The 23633-nt window shown below is 40.8% G+C and overlaps 1 protein-coding gene across 1 annotated transcript in view; it reads left to right on the top strand.

Annotated features, from left to right (window-relative positions):
- Window positions 1-23633, top strand: part of CFAP92 (cilia and flagella associated protein 92 (putative)) — a 74398-nt gene that overhangs the window by 21400 nt on the left and 29365 nt on the right. The window contains exons 7-11 of the mRNA XM_054034160.1: window positions 7504-7682; window positions 9407-9562; window positions 14717-14901; window positions 18181-19085; window positions 22582-22776. Coding sequence (XP_053890135.1) covers window positions 7504-7682; window positions 9407-9562; window positions 14717-14901; window positions 18181-19085; window positions 22582-22776 — 1620 coding nt within the window. The remainder of the gene's footprint in view (window positions 1-7503; window positions 7683-9406; window positions 9563-14716; window positions 14902-18180; window positions 19086-22581; window positions 22777-23633) is intronic.

The following is a 23633-nucleotide window of genomic DNA, read 5'->3' as shown; positions in this document are numbered from 1 at the left end:
GAAAATATCTGCTCAGCGTGCAGCAACAGTCAAAAAAGCTAATGTAATGTTAGGAGACATTAGGGAAGGGATAGGCAATATGATAAAATATCATAATGCCACTCTATAAAGCTCTAGTACGCCCACACCTTTAATACCGCATTAAGTTCTGGTCACCCAATCTCAAAAAATATATTTTGGAATTGCAAAAAGTTCAGAGAAGAGCAACAAAAGTTATTGGGGGTGTGGAACAGCTTCCATACAAGAAGAGATTAAAAGGATTGGGAGTGTTCATCTTGGAAAGAGGCAACTGAGGGGGATATGATAGAGGCCTATAAAATCATGCATGGTCTGAAGAAAGTGAATAAAGAAACGTTATTTCCTCTTTCACGTAACACACAAACCAGGGGTCACCCAATGAAATTAATAGGCAGCAGGTTTAAAACAAATATAAGAAAATACTTCCTCACACAAAGCACAGTCAACCCATGGAACAAATATCCAGAGGATGTTATGAAGGCCAAAAGTATAACTGGATTAAAAAAAGAATTAGCTAAATTCCTGGGAGGCTAGGTCCATCAATGGCTGTTAGATAAGCTGGTCTGGGACACAGCACAATGCTCTGCTGTCCCTAAGTCTCTGACTGCCAGAAGCTAGGACTGGGTGACAGTGGCAGGATCATTCAATAAATTGCCCTGTTCTGTCCATTCCCTCTGAAGCATCTGTCACTGACCACTGTTGGAAGACAGAATGAATTGGGCTGACCCAGTGTGGCCGTTTTTATGTTCTTATGTTTCAAGCTCTTTTCAAAGCAGTTCATTTTCTTTCATTGGGGCAGATAAAACTACCATCTTATTACTTGCAGTGTTCAGATTTAATTGTTCTGATGGTTTCCCAGTGTGATAGTTTACTTCTAACCCCTCACATGAGCTTTGTCATTGAAGATTTTGTAGCTCAAAGGCAAGTGTTCTGACAATCTCTCTTCCAATACTTAACATCAGGACTTAGTAACAATGACACCTTACATTTCTATAACATCTTCTATCCGAGCATCCCAAAGAGCTTTACATTTTTATGCTTGTCATTTACTTCCACTGCTCTGTTACTGATTTTTTAAAAAAGCAATAATCAAGGCTTCCTATTACAATACCTCTAGTTTTGTATACCCAGCCTATTAAACATCAGAAATAAATGAAGTGTGTGTGTCTGGAGGGGTGGTTTTTGCGTGTGTGTGTATTTTTGTCCTGACTTTATAACCCCAAATGTGGAGGTAGGGGCCTCTCAGGGGAAGATTTGTTCCACAGTGAATCCATGCAGTGGACTATTACTATTTATTATGCAGTGCCATAGCTATGCATAGCTTCCACATTCACAACTCTGGCCCTGATTCATTAGTCACTGCATGGATGCTTCTCCAATTCAGTTATCCCTCATAGAGTGACTGCAGAACTGGGACCACTGAGATTTACATTTCCGAGAGAAGAAGGGAACGGTGGGAAGATTTAATGGCAAGGATAAACTAAAGATTCTTCATGTCCCAAAGAATTAGCTGCTTCGGAGCTGCCTGTCTGGACCTCTACACAAGCAGCTTGCTTCACTGTGTTTGCAGTTAATATTCACCTAGAATAGGAGAGGAGGGGAAACTGCCAAGTTTTAAAACTGTCAGGGCCATAGTCTGCCCTCAGTTATTAGTGTAGCTTCATTGACTTCAGGGTTTTACAGGTATAATAGAAGGCAGAATGTGACCTGTAGCTTTTATATTGTGAAAATGGGGACCGGCTGTTAACAACAAACCAAAGTGAGCAGTGAAATTATTTTTAGGGTGATTGAAGAATCCTAAAAAAAAAAAAAAAAGATACAGCCAGCCCTGGTATTTATAGATAGATCCATCTACAAACATAGTAAATAGGGCATATGCATACATTTACCTAATAGCAATTATTATTTAATAGTTAAGTTTTGTGCCAGTGTTTTGAAAGAATTAGCTATCAGAAACCATCAAATAGCTTTACTTTTGTATTAATATTCTTTGATAGCCCACCTAAGTAACTGTATAATACTAAGTTAAACCATGAGCCATCTCTCTTACTGCTGATGTAATAAATTCTAAAAGTTATAGGAATTTAAACTTGCTCTGTGATGCTGAAGATGTTTCTCAGCTTTGTTTTTGTCCCATTAATCAGGTAACTTGATATTATTTTGGATGCTTAAATCACACTTTAAGTGTGTAATTGATGCTTTTGAATCTGAGGCAAACTACATGATGAAAGAGAATTCTCCCAGGAGAGGTAATAAATCAGGTGGATTGTGGCTTCAGAATTCCATAGGATTAGGTATGCTTTAAAAAGAAAAAAGTAAACTGTTTCTCTACTAGGTGCTTTTTTTTAGTCAACCAAAATGTCTGAGGTAGAGTCGTTTGCAATTATGCAAAAATCTCTACGTTTGTGCAAGGTTAACTGAGATTTTAATATACAGACTTCACACTTGTATAATACCTTCTGTTCAAGGATATCAAAGGACTTCACAGCCATTGAGTTAACCTTATGAATCCCCATAAGATAGATGGGGAAACTGAGGCAGAGAGCGAGATTAAACAACTTGCTGAAGTTACACGGAAAGTCTGTTGCAGAGCTAGGAATAGAAAGTATATCTATAGACACCCAATGCTATGCTTTTCTTAATCATGCCAATCAAAAAAAATCAGATTTATTGCTCCTGTAGCAAGTTTTCCCTTTAAAGACTAATGTGGACAAAAATTGTGATATTGTTCCTTTCTTCAGTTACCTCCATGAATCTCCGCTGTGTTTATATGTCAGTAATCTGGGAGGTTTTTTTAATCCTAGGTTCATTTCAGTGAGACCTGCATGTATTCACATTCTATCATATCCCTAGCATTGTGAGGACTGATCTATACATGGAGAATGGCCATAATAACCCTCTGGCTCACAGTCAATTTATTCCTGTAATATTTATACATTTTTGGGGAAATGTTTGTCTAGACTATTTCACATTAATTAGAGGCAAGTTTGAATTCCCCCTCCCCCCCCAAATATGGTAGTTTCTCTGTAAAAGTATATTTCATATAAGCCATTAGCAGATTTTCAAAGCTTCTTGCATTGCAGAGCTGATAACCAGATTGTTGTCTTGCTTTAGAAAGCCAGTTTATTTCAATGAACAGTTTCACAGCCAGTTGAAGGTGTAGTCACACTAGACATTTGCCTCCCTTTCATGAGAATTAAATGGAAATCTAACATGTTACTGTCCTGATTATGGCTCCCTATTAAACTTCTGAGAGCCTTAAGGCCACTGTATTTTGTGGCTTACCATTGGCTGTGCCTGTGTGTGAAAGATACAAAACTGACACAAAGCAACTGTACACAGACCTATGCATTAGTAAGCAGAAGTGTATATGTGAGATCTGTTTCATGCTGTTGGTATTATATGGCACCCCAGGAGAATCATGAACAGGGGATGAATTACACTTTTTATTAATTCATTTATTTTAATAGCTCATATTAACTCATAAGAACTTCACAAAATATCATAAAAACTAACAATATTTAAATGTAAGCTTCTTCCATCATACCTAGACCTCTCTGGCATGAAACCAACCTACCCACTGGTACTAAAATCTTCCTATTATGTACCCACCCACTGTCCAAATGCCAAGCAACATTTTTTTGCTTAGCTTTGTTCATGTATAATGTCCCTGTGTTTGAAATTTTAGGCTCCCATCCTGAAATGAGCTCCATGTGGTTTGCTAGGTAAGAGATTAAAGTCAAGCATCTTCATGGGAGCATTCTTGGAAATGCTTCCAGTTTCACAGCAGGGCCAGTTAGATAGGCAGAACTGCTGGGTCTCTGTGTGGATGAGACAATGGTGTTCAGAGCATTAGGAACTGGGGAACCTTTTGGGAGAGGAGGAACCTATAGGAAGAATGGGCTCCACCTAAACCAAAATGGAACCAGATTGCGGGCATGTAAAATTAAGAAGGTCGTAGAGGAGTTTTTAAACTAAGCTGGGGAAAAGTCAACATGGTTCGGATAGACACATCCCTCAGGGGAAGATTTATTAAAGAGCATGCTCTATTCTAGTAAAGAAGAGAGGGTAGAAGTTGATACAGTACAGGTAGGAGCTGAGAGAAACAGTCAAATGAAAAGAGTCCCATTCAGTTTCATCACATGAAGGCATACAGCTAAATATTGACAAATTTTATAAGGCTAGTATACAAATATAAAAAAACCTAAATGCTAAGATGGGTGAACATGAGTGTCCGGTATTAAATGAGAATATTGATATAATAGGCGTCACAGAAACTTGGTAGAATGATGATAATCAATGGGACACAGTAATACCAGGGTATGAAATATATAGGGACATGGCTAATGTGTAAGAATTTTCTTGCCACACGGCCTGAGGAGAGGTGGCTGTGCTGGTAAAAGGGGTAGAGCTAGGCCCAAACTACCTGGCATGCATATTGCAATCATCCACAAGTGCAGATTTGTATATTTGTTAAGGAAGCTTACCTGCCCTGGCACAAAATCTACTCACCCACCATAGATGGGTCAGGGATGAGTAGAATTTTCCAAGGCTGAGCACGTGCAAAGTGATGATACCTGTGAGCAATTGGTGCTGTTGAAAGCAGAGAACCCTACAGTGTGTTGAGCTGTCCTGATGTGTGAAATCCTGCCAAACGTTGGCAGGATTCTTTACGAAATAGACTATGCAATATCTCTGTTTCTTCTTGGATATCAGGTTGTTATGTACTTGCGGAAGGCTAAGCCCTAGGATACTGAAAAGTGTAGCATGATTTTGTTGTTTTTCATGTTCTGTTATCTCTGTCAACTATCTCCTGGATTGCTTCCTCCATATTGAGTAGAGAGGAAAAGGCAGAACTTCAGAATACATTTGTTGTCAATGAATTAACTGTACTCAATGTATTATTAGCCATCATTCAAAGATTTGCTATGAAAATGTGGCTTAGAAATCATCGGACTAGGTATGTGCCTACAATTAAACATATGGTTAAATTTCTTGAGTCTATTGCCATATTCAGAGTAGACGTTGGGTTTTGCAACATATCCTTGGAGAGAATCTATATTAATAAACATGGAATTTGTGCAAGCTCCCGCCCCTTCCTCCTGTAACTGTAAAATAATTGCTATCTGCGTTTTTCAAATAATTGCTACATAGCAGATTGAAACTTTCCAGCAAAGTACTTAATTATTGAGGTATATATCAAGTGTGAGCTGTGGTATAGTATAGCAACAATATGATTACTACTACTACTTTGCACATATAGAGTCGTTCATTTTGAGGATCTTCAAGGCAGGGCGGGTGCGAGGATGTTTCGCGCCCTAGGCGAAACTTCCACCTTGCGGCCCCCCCCGAGCCCTGTGGCAGCTTTCCGCCCCACCCCACGGCAGTTCTCCACCCCCCTCCGCCCTAAGGTGCTCACCCCCACAGCAGCTCCCCCCCCCCGCGGCAGCTCCCCCCGGCCCGGAGAGCCATGCGGCAGCTCCCCGACCCAGTTCACCTCTGCTCCGCCTCCTCCCCGAGCACACCATCGCTGCTCCACTTCTCTCACCTCCCAGGCTTGCGGCGCCAATCAGCTGTTTGGCGCCGCAAGCCTGGAAGGGACAGAAGCAGAGCGGGGCGGCGTGCTCAGGGGAGGAGGCGGAGCAGAGGTGAGCTGGGGCAGGGAGTTCCCCTGTGTGCCGCCCCCCCCTCCCTTACTTGCTGCAGGCAGTCCTCCCCGTGCCCCCCTGCCCCAGCTCCCTCTGCCTAAATGCCGCCACCAACCGGGGCGGCTGAAGTTTCGGCCGCTGCGGTCACCACCGCCGAATAACCCGAAATGCCGCCCCCCAAATGCTAGTGCCCTAGGCAACTGCCTAGGTCGCCTAATGGGTTGCACCAGCCCTGCTTCAAGGGCAAAGTAGTATGAAGGGGGGAGGGTAGCTCAGTGGTTTGCGCATTGGCCTGCTAAGCCCAGGGTTGTGAGTTCAATCCTTGAGGGGACCACCTAGGGATCTGGGGCAAAATCAGTACTTGGTCCTGCTAGTGAAGGCAAGGGGCTGGACTCAATGACCTTTCAGGGTCCCTTCCAGTTCTAGGAGATAGGATATCTCCATTAACTTAAATTTATTTATTTAAGGTATTGTAATAGATACTAGGAGGAAGTTTGCTGATGTGTCTGTCCAGGTACTTATATGGTCCTCATCACCGTAGTAACCTATGGTGACCTGTCTGCTTTGATCAGCTTTTCATTCATTTTCTGTCTGTTGAACTCTTTAAGGCTTGGGGTTTTATTTGAAACGCATGCTGGGCCATCTGGCCTTTCCATACTAAGTGATAGAGAGTTTTCATCAGTACCAGCTGCTAAGGGTGGAGAAATATATCTGTGCTCTCACACCTTTTCTTAGCATTTTCTCAAGTTTGGGGACAATACACAAACTCACTTTATGTCTCTCATTGCACTGTTTGATAAACATTTAGATTAATGGCTTCAGCCTGCATCCTGTACGAAAAAAAAGTCCTGTTGACTCCATTGGACCTACAAATGGATTGGGTCCTTCCTATGTGGACCATTAAGACCTTTATGAAATATAAACTAAGTATGGTCCCTTTTCTTCCACAGTGGCCAAAATTCAGCTCTTGTAATAGAAATTTCAGGCAATCCCCTCAATTATATAGAGGTGCAGATCTCTGCATTCAGTGCTCCATATCAACTAAAGTGAAGGGAGACTTGTCTTGCTCAAATGTAGCATTGCATGTTGGGACCTGTAGTCACTGCAATCACACTGTATTAAAAGCTGGGGACCTCTGTGATCTGCTCCATTTAGTGAAAATGAGTGCAACCCTCTGGTTCAATGCCATCTCTCCACACAGAGGTTGCCATCAATTTTTTGGGGGTAAGGGTGGGCATGCTTGCTCCCAACCACTGTGTTTGATCTTCATCCTCTGTCTCTTGGAACTTGTCCCAAGCATGCCAACATGAAGTGCTGCAGGCCCACGCCAATCCTTTGAAGTGTCATGGTAACCAGTGCCTAGGAATTTGCGCACATCTTCTGACTGGTTGCAAGTGACTTAGTGTGGAGGTACAGTATGAAAATGGCTGACAAGCTCTGTCCCTCTTGTCACTAATTTGAATCTGGTATGGGATCATTACAAAGCCAACGTCAAGGCCATTCCACAAAGTGATTATCCTCTGATATACTGGGCCCAATTTTCAAACTTAAGTGCCTAAATAAGATGTTCAAGCCAGCATTTGGATAATTAAATTAGCACTTGAGATGGGCACGTTAGCATCATGCACTATCATAAGTCCACGTACGTGCCAATGCAGACTCGGATGCAAGGTTTGAGCATTCTATCGTTTTGGAGACCTTGTTTGAAAATTGGTCCCACTCTCACTATCAAGGAAGATAAGCCATTTTAAAAAACATTGAAGTGTAACATACAACTATTTCTCCAAATATAACAGTATCTTTTTTTCTTTTCTTTATTTCTTGTACACATTTCAAGTCGTTTTAGTGTTTCAGGAAGTATCCTTTCTAACAGAGACAAAATCCTGAATGAGGGCAATTATTTGAAGCAGAATACAATTGCTGGCTTTTCAGATTATGTGATTCCAAAAAAGCCAGAGAAAACGAAGTTCAGCTTGGAAAATGCAGCAGACCACACAGACAAAAAAGATCCAAAAGGTAGTAAGTTTTTGAATATTATCTAAAATCAGATTTTAAAAGATAAATAGAACATGAAATTCTGTCTGTGTAATAGGTTTGCACAGATGTATTTGTCGTGTAGGCACAGGACTAGGAATTGTGGGCTCAGCATTCTGGTCCCAACTCTCCCAGAAATTTCCTGTGTGACCTTCAGTAAGCCACTTAACTTCTCTGTGTCTCAGTTTCCTCATCTTGCAGCTGTAAAACAAGGATGCTGATGATACTTTCCACGTGGGGTGTTGTGAGGATTAATTAATTAATTGACTCCCTTCTCAAACTTCAACTGTTATGGTAATGTATCTTATAGCAGTGGCTAGAAATACAAATAGTAATGTTGGCACTAGAGTAATCATACTCATTCTGAAATTAGGCAATCGGCTTTTGTCATTCCATGTCTGCTACACTCTCTTTGGCCACCAGAGGCCACAGGGTGTAGTCCTCTACCCTACCAATACTGGTCCATGCTGTTGAATGGGGCACCATGGCCTGCTGTGATATTTTTTCTTCTCATTCTTGGCTGATGTTATTGTTTGCATGTCTATGTATGGCCAAAGAGTGGGCAGTAAAAGATGCCATAAGGGACACTTCAGGATCTGTTGATGCATTCAAGGTATGTAACATGCTGATCCTGTTGACAGCTGATGCAGCATCATGGCATATAGCAGTACACATCTCCCATAATACATATAGTCCAAGGGATTGAATTAATTTAGTCTCACAACACCCCTTTGAGATAAGCAAATACCATTGTTCCGATTGTATTAATTAGGAAACTGATGGACAGAAAGGTCAAGTGATTGTCCTACAATTATAGAGGACGTATTTGGCCAAGCGTGGAATACAGTTCAGTTCTTCTGGCTCCAATCCTGTGCTGGAAGAACCTGGACCATGAGATCATCCTGCCCCTTCCCTTTATTACAGGTAGCACCACCATTATTCAGCAAATAGTAAGCATTATACAGCATGTTACATGATCAGAGCCCAGCTCCCATTGACTTCAGTCACAGTTGTGAGTGCTCAGCACTTCTGTGAACCAGACCCCGGGATCTCAAGCCATGCACTCAGAAAAGAGGAGCACACATTAATGACCATATGTGAAAAGTTTGGTGTAGGTGGCTTGCCTAGTATCACATAGGAACTCAGTGGCAGGGAGAGAAGCATTCCAAGGCACCATTCATCTGCCTCAACCACAAGACCATCCTTTCTCTTCCTGCAGTCCTCTTCCTCATTCACTACACACCTTCCACCACAAATGAGACAAGGTTCCTACAGACTGCCTCCATCACAATGCAACCCTGACTAATTCCCAGAGCAGGTCTATTCTGTGCACTGAATGAGGCAGGTGTCCTATGGAAAAAATAGTATGTGATAATGTAATTAAGGACTGTATCATTAAACATACATACCAGGGGGCCGAATTAAGGTTAGACAGGCATCCTTACTAATTTTCTAACTTTCAAATGCTTGACTGCAAAATCTTAACATTCTTTTAACATAAGTTTTTTTGTGTGTATATATAGTATGAAGTAGGTTATAGAAGTGATTTATCAAGTGTATTAAATCACTTGCTTAATTTAGAGTTAGAGTACGTTGTTGAAGTCTTACATTCTGGCCACTACCAGGCTATGCTACCCATTCCAGTAAGTTTGTAACTTTTCGTCCTGTTTAATCTTAAAGGAGTACTCTCTCACCTCTAACAATAGGTAAAAGGAAAAGTTCTACTCCTAAAAGAGGCCCTGCTCTTAAAGAACGAAGGCAGAGCAACCGTAAAGTGTCCAATGCACAGACCCTGATTGCGGCATTGACAAAGAAGTGTGGCATAGCATCTTTGCAACTGGATCTCATGCCTCTCCTCTCAGGTACTGTTCAGTACTGGGGTGGAGGGAAGGAGGACTATGTGAAAATGCAGGTTTCCAAAGCACCCAAATGCATGCTAGAAGTGACTTCGGGAGTTACCATAGCAGATGACCATGGGGAGCATTGGGGTTCTGGAATGGAAGAGGGTTCTGGCTGGGGAGAAGAAAAATGGTTAGAAAGTTTAGTTGGGGTTTGGACTTGAACCAGGGAAGCCTGACGTCTGCCTATAGCTCTGTGTGCTCTGAGTGGCACTGGAAATTAGAGTGTTACAAGACTCTTGCAGGCTTCTAACAATGCAGACATACACTTTATTGGATCCTGTTTGGTTCAGGACCTGTTGGGGTGGAGTGTTATTCATAGGTGGAGAGGTTAGTTTCTCTGCATGTTCTAGGTAGGGTTAGGGTTAAGGTTTGTGGTTCACATACATTGCTCTTTTTCCTGGTTTTCATGCATACTGTGTTCACTCTCTTTGTCCAGTTTTGTTCGTATTGTTGTAAGTAAATATTCCTTTTTTGTAATATTGAGGGAATGTGTTGAGCTGAGGGAATGTCTGACGGGGCGGAAAGAGGTGTGGATGGGAATTGAGGAATTGCACTCTGTCCAAAAGGAGGAACACAGGGAATGTTGATAACAACATAAAAATGTAGGCCCTGCGCCTACAAAGATGTTGTATGCTTGCTTAATTTTTATGCACTGTGAACAGACCCATTGACCTCAGTGGGACTACTCAATGCATAAAAGCTAAGCTTGTGTGTAAGTCTTTGCCGGACTTATATAGAAACTCTACAAATCTATATTGTGGACCTGTTTGGTACCTTTGCGTGACATCTATGTGTCTCTGTATGTCTTTTCTCTTTCTCTTGATATGGTACGTTTGTGTGTGTGTATGTGTGTACAGTAAGGCAAATTTGGTGATTCTATTAACGCCCAAAATTAATTATAAAAAATAAGTATTCAGCTTCTCTCTAGCTATTGTTTTTACAGTAGCCAAAAGAGCCATGGAGAGGGATAAAGGTTGTAAAATTTATATTTGCTCTGTGCTGTGGAAATATTAAGCCATATAAATAAAGATGTGAAATACCATCTCACTATAAACTTCTTATAAGTTTTTATTTTTGTAAAAGAAACAGTTTTTCATTATTTCCAATTTCATATTTTAAGGTTGGGAAAGAGTTTAAGCTGGAAAAAAGGGAAGTGACAAGTATGTCTGGGGTTTGTATGTAATGGCATGTTCATTCAAAGGGATCACATTTTGAGCCTGTGCTGCTTGTCTTTCTAAAGATTGTGACAAGTGAGGAATGTCGTAGGAATTCTAGATTGGTTTAGTTTGATTTTTAAAACCCACAACAACAAGTCATTACTAAGGTCTTGTCTACACTAGGGTGGGAGATCGATCTAAGTTATGTGAATAACGTAGCTGAAGTCGACATACTTAGATCTATTTACTGCGGGGTCCACAGTATGCTACATCAACGGGAGACGCTCTCCTGTCGACTTCCCTTGCACTTCTCGTTCCGGTGGAGTACAGGAGTTGATGGGAGAGTGATCTGTGGTTGATTTAGCGGGCCTCCCACCAATGCATCGATCCCCCGGTAAGTGGAAACAAGAAATTCATGTATGGGAGGGAGCCACTCTTGTGTCATACTCTCAAAGAATGACGTTTTCCCTCTGCTGGTAACCACCCAACATTATTTACAGAGCTGTTCACGTTCCTTCGAACTTCACAGCTGCTGCTGCTTCTGGAGCAGAAATCTGAAAATAAATAGCCATGGTAACTTCAGTTCCATTAGAAATACAGGACAACACAGGTTGGCAAACAGCCTCTGGGGTTGTGCACTTGCTTTATTTGTTCCATGCATATAAAGTAGCTCTTTCCTACAATTTTTCTATTGTTTTGACTTGAAGCTGAAACCTCAAGAGCTTTGATAGATCCACGGAACGATTATCTTGCTTCCATAGTATCTTCTGTAAAAATCTTTGGTACTTGGTAACTTCTTACAGCTGTACCCTTCAGTGTCTTCCTGCTGGTATGGCTATACATTTAAAGCTTTACACTAATTTCTTCCCTCCCAATTTATTTTAATGCAGTTAGTACCTGAGCTCTGGTCACAGTGATTATTTGACATACTCTGACACACTGACTGCAAATGAAAGCTCTCCTTGTTTATTTGAACAAAAAAGACAACATGTTTAACACTCAGATGTTGGGCTTACCCAGCCTCTTGGAGAAGATTTACAGGATTGTAGGCTTTATTTCAATTTGCCTTCCCCCTTCCCTGCTGCCTCTCTCTGCACTGTTGTGCCCATGCATCTGGTGACCCAGTCACCTGTACAGCCAAGAACGTAACTTCAGCTGCCTACCCTTTGCATATTGGCTGCTCTTCTGGCTTCCAAGCCCCTCCCCTGGTTCCTCTCTGAGCTTCCAAGCTTCTGGTCAGACATAAGGTCAGAGGGAGGAGGGGCACACATGCAGCATTAGTTTGGAGAAGAAGAGTAAGTAGCAAAGGACAAGAAATGAGAGAAAATGCAAGAGAATAGAAAATTCAGAAGAACAGGAGATACCAGGTTATAGAGACACAAGGGAGAGAGAAGCAAGAGATCAGACAGGCAGTGTGGGGAGATTTAAAAATAGAAAGGAGCCTGGTCCATGATAAATAGGATGGAAACTGTGATGCTGGAAGAAAACAGTGAAGTTTAATATGGAGGTGTAAATACTCTGTGTGGGTTTTTTCTTTCTCTTTCTTGACCTGCCTGTCTCTGCCTCGTGTCCCAGTTCTTATTCTGAAAGGTAAGGTGATATCTGACTGGAAAGGAATGTAGAGCTTTCAGTGCCCTCAACCCTGCGCCCACCAGGTTTTCCATTTTGAAATCTGGTATGGTCCAGTGGTTAGGACACTAGTTTTAGACTTGGGAAATCTTGGAGCACTACAGACTTCCTGTGTGAGCTTGGGCAAGACACTTAGCCTCTCTGTGCCGTAGTTCCCCATCTGTAAAATGGAAATAATAGCACTGCCTTACCTCACAGCGTGTGCGAGGATGAGTATATTAACACTCAGCTATTATGGTAATGGGGTCATGTAAGTACCTAAGGTAGGTAGGTAGATTCTCTTAGCAGCTACTTTCCACAGGACCCAATCAGAGCCAAACTGCTTTGTAGTTGCATCAGTTTTTGCACTACATAGCTCTGCTGTAAATAACTACTTTGTAATCGATGTGACTGTGATTGCTATCCTGCTGCCTATCTGTGATTCTGCAGCCTCCAAATCCATGGTTCTCCTCAGCATCTTAGAACAACAGAAATGGCTGAAGATCCTGTCCTGTAAAAAGTTTACTGTGATCCCCTTATGTCAAACAGATATTTTAAAATGGGCAAAACCAGCAATAAATCTGTATTTTGTTTGTATTGCTAAGGGTTTGATCTCCCAACCAGTCATGTCTAGGCTACTGGTAATGACAAATTACATCTATTTGGACTGAATTTGGGCAAAGCAATTAATACAAGATGTTAAAAAGACAACTGCAGTTATAGTCAGGGATTTGAGGGAATGATTGTATGAAAATGGTCAGTATTTTGAATGCCTACTAAAGCGTTTTGTGATGGGATTGCATGTTTTCAATGGGCCTACAAAAATTTTAAGATATTTGTATTAGCAAAAATACACATATGCAAGTATCAAAGGGATGCTTTGCCAGTGCCAATGAATACGTTTGCAAAGTTTTTGGGTGCATTTTCAGAAAGCCTGTTAAAAATTTTGCCTGAAAAGTTGGAGGAAAAGCCCTAGTAAAGATGCTAATGAGCAATTTTAGCTGATTATTCTAAATCCTTGTCTGCTGGCCATTCTTGTGTAAAAATCCTTATTTATTAACTCAGCAGTGCCGTAAGTATTTGCAACTTGTCATATGCTTCAGACAAACCGAACCTACAGTGCTATTTCATTAATGACATTTGTGGGCTGATGTGCTTGCAACTTAGCTGTTCCTGTCTGGAAGGTCAGGCTTTGGTGTTAGATATCAAACTTGCTGAGTCCTAACTGAAATATCTACTGAAATATCTGTAGTTCTGTTGCCAGGAAGTTGATTCTGAAATAGTGAAAGTAGTTCAATATAAATGTCACAGATTTCTTTTAAGTATAACATGGTGAATCATAAAGAAAGCACATAAAATAGCTGATCTTTCTTTTTAAAGGTTTCAGAGTAGCAGCCGTGTTAGTCTGTATCCGCAAAAAGAACAGGAGTACTTGTGGCACCTTAGAGACTAACAAATTTATTAGATCATAAGCTTTCGTGGACTACAGCATCCGAAGAAGTGGGCTGTAGTCCACGAAAGCTTATGCTCTAATAAATTTGTTAGTCTCTAAGGTGCCACAAGTACTCCTGTTCTTTTTTCTTTTTAAAGACATTTATCTATTTGTAACCAAATGTCTAAACTTCTGGTAAAAAAACTCCTTTTAACAAGTATAATAATAGCTTCATATTATATGTATAGTGAATAGTTTATTTGTAAGTCTCTACAAAAGCAGTTTGTAAAGTACCTAGCACAATGAAGCCCTGACCTCATTGGGGCCTTTAGTTTCTATTGTAATACAGAGTTACAGAGTTACAAATGCCTTGGGAGTGGAGGTTGTTCATAACTCTGAAATGTTCGTAACTCTGAACAAAACATTATGGTTGTTCTTTCAAAAGTTTACAACTGAACATTGGCTTAATACAGCTTTGAAACTTTACTATTCAGAAGAGAAATGCTGCTTGTAACCATCTTAATTTAAATGAAACAAGGACCGAAACAGTTTCCTTTCCTTGTCAACATTTTTTTTTAACTTTCCCTTTCTCTTTTTAGTAGTCTACTATTAACACTGTATTGTATTTGCCTTTTTTTTTTGGTCCCTGCTGCTGCCTGATTGTGTATTTCTGGTTCCAAATGAGGTGTGTGATTGACTGGTCAGTTCGTAACTCTGGTGTTCATAATGTTGAGGTTCTACTGTACAGATAATAAATAATTATAATATTTCGAGCAATTGAAAATATCACTGTATTTCATTTTCAATGCTGCTCCAGTGCCAGCATATGTTACTAACTGAAGCAGTGGTATTAAGATGTCTTTCTTTGATGCAGCTGCTTTCAAAACATTTAATATTTAATTTAATATTTTTTCACAGGGGAAAGGTTAGTGATCAGTCGACTGCAAGAGAAATCCCCTAAGATTTTAGATGCTTATGTGACTTTCACTACAGAAGAACCTCTTATGTCTGAGAGACAGATAAGGGAATTAAATCCACTGATTATTAAGATTCATTCTGCTACATGCCTCCCGATGACTCCTGTCCCAATTGAAGTGCTGCAGGTAATCGAGAATGCTGCTCTTTCTGTAGGATTCCACTTGTCAGTTTAACCTGAGGTGACTTCCTTTAAAATATGGAATACTCTTTTGAACAGGAATGTTCCCTATTTGCCAGGTTGTGCTTCACAACATTTGCAGAACATGCATAAGACATAGACTTCCTGGAAGGAATATGTGGCCAAATTGTCTCCTTCCATTACATTATGTACTGGCAAAAAAACAATAATCCTGTTGCCTGGGCCAAAACTTATGGACAGTAGCTTTATACTTGGTAATCATGCTTTCATTCCTAAGCAATTTTTTCCCTTCTGATTCTTTGGACAAACAGGGGAATTGTTTGAGTCACAATACCAAGTAGTTTGAAATAGTTTGCTTATAAATTAGTGCTCAGATTTTTTTTTAATGAAGATGATTGCTTTTCCTGTATTGAGAATTTATTTAACTAGAGAAATTGTGCATGTTTCACTTCTTAGCAGAACTAAATAAAATCCCAAACTTTGTACATAATGAGTCCAGTTCACCATTGGTGAGGATATAGCCCAAGAGTTCTGGTCCTTTAACTCTCTGAAGACAAGTAAAGCTTTGTATAGATTTTATAAAATAAGTTATGGGACAAAACACTTTTCTTTTCAAATGTTTGGATTTTTTAGGCTTTCTGAATTATTCCTTTTCAAAAGAGAAAGCCCTTTAGCTGAATAGAATACATTAGTTGATATGGAATTAAAGATAGGAGTAAAATTTTACTGCTCAGTTAAATACAAACAGCTGCACTTTTAAAAGTGGCCTGTAATATTGCGTGCTTCCTTTGTTGGGTGCATATCTTGAAAAACCTGGAGTCTGATGTTTCAGAAATGCTGAGCACCCAGAACTCCCATTGACTTCTCTTGGAATTATGGGAGCTCAGCACTTCTGAAAAAGTTACAAAATCAGTAGTCACTTTTGGAAATGTTGATCAAAGAGTTTAATAACCTTACATCCTAAGTGTAGGACTGGGAGGGATCTTGAGAGGTCCTCAAGTCCAGTCCCTGCACTGAGGCGATATCGCAACCTCCCTTGGATGTCTATTCCAGAGCGTAACCACCCTTACAGAACTTTGTAATAACACATGGAATTCCACGGTGGAATTTCATAATGCAGTCCATGCATGATTTCAGACCAGCTGGCTCTACATTTTTGGAAAGTAACAGGGAAAAGCACTAGTATAGTAATTCCTCACTTAATGTTGTAGTTATATTCCTGAAAAATGCGACTTTAAGTGAAACAATGTTAAGTGAATCCAGTTTCCTCATAAGAATTAATGTAAATAGGGAGGGTTAGGTTCTAGGGAATTTTTTTTCACCTGACAAAAAACGATATATTATATAGATATACACACAGTATACGTTTTAAACAAACAATTTAATACTGTTCACAGCTATGATAATTGTGAAGCTTGGTTGAGGTGGTGAAGTTAGAGGATGGAAGAGGGAGGGATATTTCCCAGGGAATGCCTTGCTGCTAAATGATGAACTAGCACTCAGATGAGCCCTCAAGGATTAACACATTGTTGTTAATGTAGCCTCTCACACAAGGCAACACGAACACGAGGGAGGGGAGACAGCATAGCAGACAGAAACACACCTTGTGTGTGGGAGAGAGAGAGAGATGCACACTGCCCCTTTAAGTAAGCTGACTCACTCTTAAGTGCATTGTCTTTTTAAGTGGATCAGTAAGTTGAGACAGCAGCTGCTGCCCCAAGCTCTCTCTGTCTCTCTCCATCCATTTCCCTTCCCTGCTATTTATGGAGAAGGGGTAAGCGGGGTGCAGGAGCAGGGGGGAGGGGGACACCCTGACATTAGCCCCCCCCTTCCTCTCCTGCACAACAAGCAGGAGTCTCTGGGAGCAGCTCCAAGGCAGAGGGCAGGAGCAGCACCTGGCAGTGGGGGGAGGGACAGCTGAACTGCCGATTGATAGCCTGCTGGGTGGCTGCAGCACAGGGAACTTAGGGGAGCGAGGAGCTGATAGGGGCAGGGCTGGCTCCCATGTTTTTGCTACCCCAAGGGGCGGGGGGTGGGGGGGGAAGCCACGATCGGCAGCACTTTGGCGGGAGCTCTACCGCCACTGCTTCATTCTTCGGCGACAATTCGGCGGCGGGTCCTTCCCTCCAAGAGAGACTGAGGGACCCGCCGCCGAATTGCCGCCGAAGAACCGTACGTGCCACCCCTTTCCGTTGGCTGCCCCAAGCACCTGCTTGCTGCGCTGGTGCCTGGAGCCGGCCCTGGATAGGGGGGCTGCCGGTCCACCCTGGTTCCAAGCCCCCACCAGCTAGCTGCAATGGGCTGCTCTTCTGCAAGCAGTGGACAAAGCAGGCGGCTGCCAAGCGACGTTAGAAGGGAGCATTACACAACTTTAAACGAGCATGTTCCCTAATTGATCAGCAACTTAACAACGTTAACTAGGACGACTTTAAGTGAGGAGTAACTGTACTAAAGGACCACTCATAAATATAAACCACTCCAGTCCCCATCCTGTCCCTTCTGTAGTGGCTGAGAATAAAGATGGGCTTTTCAGTTTACCTGAAGGTTAATAAGGTTCCAGTGAACCAAGAGGGGAGTAAGTTCTAAAGTCAAGGAACCTCACACAAAATGCCCTGTTAACTGCCTTGGAGGACTTTAATAAAGTTTGTGCTTGGACTATAAAATGCAGAGTCTAGTGTATTCTGCACCAGTAACTCATGGCATTGGCTTGGGGAGAGTCACTGCTGTTGAGGATAGAGGGTACGTCAGACTTTCCTTCGTGCCAGGTTTACACAGGAGCACTATACTGATAATAATACCTAGCTCTGAAATGGTACGTTAGAGTTCAAAGCACATGATCCCATTTTACAGATGGGCAAACAACATGTCTGAATGGAGCCAGGGAATCATCACACATTACTCCTGTCCCTTCCATGCCATTTTTGCTCACTTGCTGCTGCATTGACCACTCATGGTTCTCTCTGCAAGGTCCCAGTGGTGGACCTTGGTCCATGGTATCGGTTTGCCTCCCAAAGGGCCTTGCCCTTCAGAAGCAAACTGTTCCCTCAGCATTTCTGCTGCTTCAGAATTTGGCTTTAGGTAGCTGTGGTGTTGTGTAAAAGTCCCCACCAGTAGCTCCCTATAAGATGACTGAAGGAGTTGTATGCTGACTGTTTGCAAAAGGAGCTTTTTCAGCATTCCTCATTAGAAAAGTATGATGGAAGGCGAGGGGAAGGGAAAAGTTAGCCCTACAGGTATTTCAATTTCTTCCTTGGTTTTTCTGTAGGCGACCTGTGTTCCCACATACTGCAGATACCAATTTCACAACCTCCCTCCTCATCAAACGCAAGGGCAAACCCATGGAACTCACATCTATTTTAAAGATGTCAATGTGATTCTAACAGGGACAATCAGTCCTGGGGAATTGTGTGAGTATTTTAGAGGACCACCTTTGGAGATTGAGGTTCATGACCGGGACAGAAAAATGGCAGAGGACATTAAAAAACCCTCTTTGTTTGGTGATGAGCAAGATGATGGAGAGCTGAGTAATGTGGGTCTTGTCTCTTACAAACACACAGCCTATAATCCATTTACAGAAAAGGACAATTTATGGCATCCCTATGGGGTAGCTAAAGTCAGTCTAACTGACCTACTACTAGGTGAAAAGTATCTAAATATCAGTGTGCCCATTCATAGCTGCTCAGTTCCAGATCCTGGCTGCCAGAAGGATAGTAAGACTGAAAAAATGATGGGAGTATTGGGATCAGTGGCTGGCCCTCAGACTTCTCCATTGCCTATGGGACATTATCTAGAATCGGACTCAGTCCTGAAAGTAAGAGTTGAAATAGCTGTGCCGCTAGGTCTGCAGGCAGAAACTGCTGACACTGAAGTTGCAGATTGCCCATATGGTTGCATTATCTATATTTTTGACTACAATAATGCACCTTGCTTACATGATTTGCTGCAAGAGATTACAGAAATTAATGCTGAAGCCCTCCAACTGGATTCTTATCCTCTACAAGTAATTCAGATGGCTCTTGCTACTTTCAAACTGAAAACTGCGACCAAGGAAATTTCTGAGCTGGATATCATTACTGGTTTTCATATACTGGATGGAACAATTCATCTTTTAGTCTTGGAAGGATTAAAGAACAAAGCAATCAAGAGACTGTGGGAACAGCAATTTGATAAGTAAGATAGTTTAATGTTTTCAGTAATTATTTCCCTCTAGATTTAAACTGGTTTAAACAAAATGTTGCTGATTTTTTTTTTCTTTTGTAAAGACAATTGTTTGATTTCGTCCCTGGTGTTGTCTCTGGAGTTATACAAGATATGAATTTGACCCAATGCCTGGGTCAAAATCTGAAGAGTGACCCTTACACCTTTATCAGTTATCTGATAATCCTTCAGTGCATAGAGGGCTATGATTAGAAGAATACTATAAATTTACAACACGGCACTTTAAGCTACTATGTATCTTGTATAAACCACACTATTTTCTTCAGTAAAATTCTAAATAATAGAAGTTTCCTTAAACTTTCCATTTTCCTGCCTGTCTTCTGCATTCAAGTTAGACATGGCCTGAGCTCAAAGTTTTGACTCAGACCCAACTTTCCCTAAAGTTTGAGGGTGTTTGGATCTGCAGTTTATTTGAGCCCATCTCTAATTCAGATGCCGAGCTACATTTCCTGTGTATCAAATCATGTCATCACACTGTTACAATGGCAGGTATCTGTTTCATTGATAACAATTTTTGTAGAAACACGTTTAATGAATTGCTAATTAGAATTTCTTTCTCTCTTCTTGGCTAATTGTACAATAACAAACCAATGTACCTACATAATGGAAGACACATAAGATTTAGTAATTAAATATTTCAATTTCAAGTTTTCTTGAGATTAGTATAAGTGAAGGAGTATAAGGAAAAAAAATTAAAAATATGTAAAGAACCCTTGAGATTGGCTATGCCTTCTTGGCAGTTGTTTGGACAGTATGATAGATGTGTAACACAGGCAGGTGAAATGTTGTCATGAACTCCAAATATAGATGAAAAAGGCACCCATACTGAGACTAGGGGTAAAATTTATAAAAGGACCTAAGAACCTAATCACCTTTGAAAATGGGGCTTAGACTCCTAAGTCACTTAGGCCCTTCTGAAAATTTTATCCAAAATCTGTTTGTGCAAATATATGGTACACCTGGAAATGTATAGGTAATTTCAATTATCTTGCAGCTCTTGCCTCAACATTGTCTTTTAAATGTGCTACAATTTTCTACAGGTTCCATGAGACACGGTACACACAACTATACTTAATACTTTAAACCATTTTTATTCGTTGCCCAGTACTTAAAAAATGTATTTTCAGGGGATTTTTTGTGTGTGAAAGTACAATGTACACCTCTAGCTCGATATAACGCTGTCCTCGGGAGCCAAAAAATCTTACCGCGTTATAGGTGAAACTGTGTTATACCGAACTTGCTTTGATCCACCGGAGTGCGCAGCCCTGACCCTCCCTCTCCCCCCCGAGCACTGAATATCCGAATTCATGTTATATCGGGTCGCGTTATTTCGGGATAGAGGTGTATCATTTTCTCTCCCGAAGGTCCATAAGATCGGGGGGTTGTGTGGGTGCATGTATGTTCCCCATTTCATGCAGAAAAAAAGTACTACAATTTGTGTGGACTAGTTTCTTTTTCTGACATTTTGCATTTTGCCAAGGCTGTCCCAAGAAGGATTTCAGTCTCCAGGGCTTGCAATTATATACTGTACTTAGCCTCCGGACTGAAATGTTAATGTTAAGAGAAATGGTAACTAATGTTTTTAATAAGCCCATCACTTCCTATGGACTTTTAAAGTTTTTTTTTTTTTTTTGCTTCATTCTTTTCAAGATAAACTGCCTATAAGAACATTAGCATTGACAGCAACCCTCTTAAAATACAACCTTTTAAATGCATTGCAAATCTTTTCCAGGGGAATTTAGTATTTGTGGAAGGTGGTATATTGATTTCACTGGAGACTAAAGTCTCCTCTTTATTCACACAACAGCAAACCTGCCAAATCATTCTTTCCCTGTGGACTATAGATTTTTGGCTCTTTCTACAGGGAAACTCAAGCAATCTAATGACTTTCTAATGACATTCAAGAGTATTTCACATGAAATCTGAGTGTTATTTCTGTGTGTTAAAGTAATGGCCCTCAGGCTAAAATGTTTGTTATTTTCTGTCTTCCTGCTCTCAAAACATACATTTTCAAATGCTCAGGTTACCCAGATTATCTCATAATACATAATTCTAAACAAATATTTGTGTTCATATTTCATCCTATATAAGTTCTGAAATTTGCTATGAGAATTTTCTTGGGTGGCCTTTGAGTTTGTCATATTTTCCCCTGACCTCAAAGTAGGGTAGCTGAATTTTCAGTCCCTGTGTCTATTCAGTCCTTGGCCTCTCTGCTGACTACTAAAACATTTTGTTTTTTGTTTGCCGAGGCTGAGACCAAGGATTAACGGTAATTAGTGTAAGCCGTGAAACTGGGTAATGTCCCAATTTGTGTGCTGGGAAGTGGACTAAAAAGAGTTTTATAGTCTCAAGTGGGCCACCAAATGGTAACAATTTGGGATCAGTCTCAGTCTGGTCTAGATTAGAACTAGTGTCCTAGAAGTAAAAAAAGTCTGGATCCTGTTTCTGCCTCCCCACTCCAACTTTCCAACTCTGAACCTGCTTTACTCATGTGAGTAATCTTTACTTATTTGAGTATTCCCATTGACTTCAATCCAGGATTGAGCCCATAAGAATTCTTTCCATGGCAGCTTAGTGCTAAGGATGTATTCATCGCTTTAAATATTTGGACAAGTAACACAAATACTGTAGTGTAGTAATGGGCACATAGATACAAACTGGAGTGGCACAGTGAGTTTCTGATACTTTTAAACCTGGGGATATTCAGAAGGTTGCAGGTAGAATTTGGGTACTTTGTGATTAGAAAGTTCAGATTATTTTCTGGGCTAAACCCCACACAAATTTCACTGAAATGAATGGGGACATTGACTTTTTAGAGAGAGAGACACACACACACTCACACACCATATACAATTTATAATCTTTTCTAAAAGGTTCCCCTTTCACTTATATAACTCCTACAGGATTTGTAGTGAATGTGGGTCTTCCTCAGATTTCCAGATTTAAAAAAGAGTTCATTTCTTTTTTTTTAAGCATTGAAGGAATACAGAAACATTATTAATTGCTTTCCTAATTTATTTATTTTTCTTTGCATGCTTGTTCCCTTCAAATTGTTGAAATGATTTATTTCAGTAAAAAAGTCCTTTCTTGTTGTGATCATGTAAATCTCTGATTCTGTTTCTACCCTGGTAATTGATATTATACCATTTTTGTAACTATAATAAGGGTAAATTTGGTACTCTGGTAAACTTCCTTGCAGAATATTACATAGTGTGGTTAAATATGAGGCTGGTTTTTTTTTTTATAATAATTCATGGCAGGTGTTTTGCAAAAAAAAAAAAAAAAGTTGTTATTTTAAAACCCTTGGTATAAAGTGTCAGAATGGCAACAGGTTCCATCTACAAGAACAAAGACAAGACAGTTTTTCATAAGGGATTATGCTGCAGCACTGTGGGATTCATGAGCTAGACTGGTTTTGTAACATTGCTTTTGTGGTGCTCTGTTGCAGGACTCACAGAACTGAAAATGGAAGGTTGGATATATTATATAACTCACAGCTGTCTTTCCATCAGCGCCTGTATACAGACCTGGAAGCGATCCTGTATCATATCCACCTCTGTAAACCCCTCTCTTCTATAACAAGACAACCTCTCCTTTATGTCAGGGATATGGTTCCTCAGGCATGTTTCCAAGCCTTGTCCAGGTGAGACCATTCCTAGATTTGTAGTCAGGAAACTGATAATTGAAGCATCACCAAAATAGTGTGAATATTTGATACGATAATTAATGCCTTTGGTTTTGCTTTCACAAAGAAAGCAGGTCAGTGGGACTGAGAGTGAGTTTTAGGTTTGAGATCAGGCATGGGAATACGGCAGATGAGCACGATGCAAATGAGGCATGCTTCGTCTCTGGGGATTAGAGTGCCAGTTCATCACTCTCCACCTGCTCCTGCCCCTCAAATAATTTTTGAAATCACCCCTCTCTGGACATGAAGTTATTCCTTATGGGGCAGGAGAGTTAGAATAGGAAAAAAGGAAATAAAATTGTCTTGTGACAAGTGCAATGTCCCACCTGAACACTGGCTGGGAGTTCGTTCCCTGCTTAGCTTTCCTTCAGGTGTATAGGGTGAAGGAATGGAGCAAGGCTGAGGACGACAGGCCCAGTCATGCACTCAGACAAGCCAGGGAAGGCTCTAAACACAGGTCCCTGGCAGTCAGGAGAGAGGAGCTTTCAGGCTCAGTTCAGCAGCATATGGCTATATTCACCCCCGTTCGCCTCAGAGTATCCCAAATGTGTGTTTAGTTTGTTAGAAAGCATAACAACAGTCTGGACAGAGAGAGAGCGAGTGAGGGTGTAGCTGCAAATATAAAATGTTACTTTTTGTGAAAAATGTGGAGAGAAAGTCATCTGTTATGCAAAATCAGCACACAAAAAAACCCTTGCTTTTGAAAAATAGGAAATGGGTTTTATCCATCTTTGAAATAAGCAATTCAGGTGCTTAGAAGGCTGAAGAGAGCAAGTGGATAATTTTAGTTCCTGCTGTCAATAGACTGGCTAATT

This window comes from Malaclemys terrapin, chromosome 7 (genome assembly GCF_027887155.1).
Source record: "Malaclemys terrapin pileata isolate rMalTer1 chromosome 7, rMalTer1.hap1, whole genome shotgun sequence".
Taxonomy (NCBI): domain Eukaryota; kingdom Metazoa; phylum Chordata; order Testudines; family Emydidae; genus Malaclemys; species Malaclemys terrapin.
The sequence above is the reverse complement of the archived record's forward strand: the minus strand, read 5'-3'. Positions and strand labels throughout refer to the sequence as shown.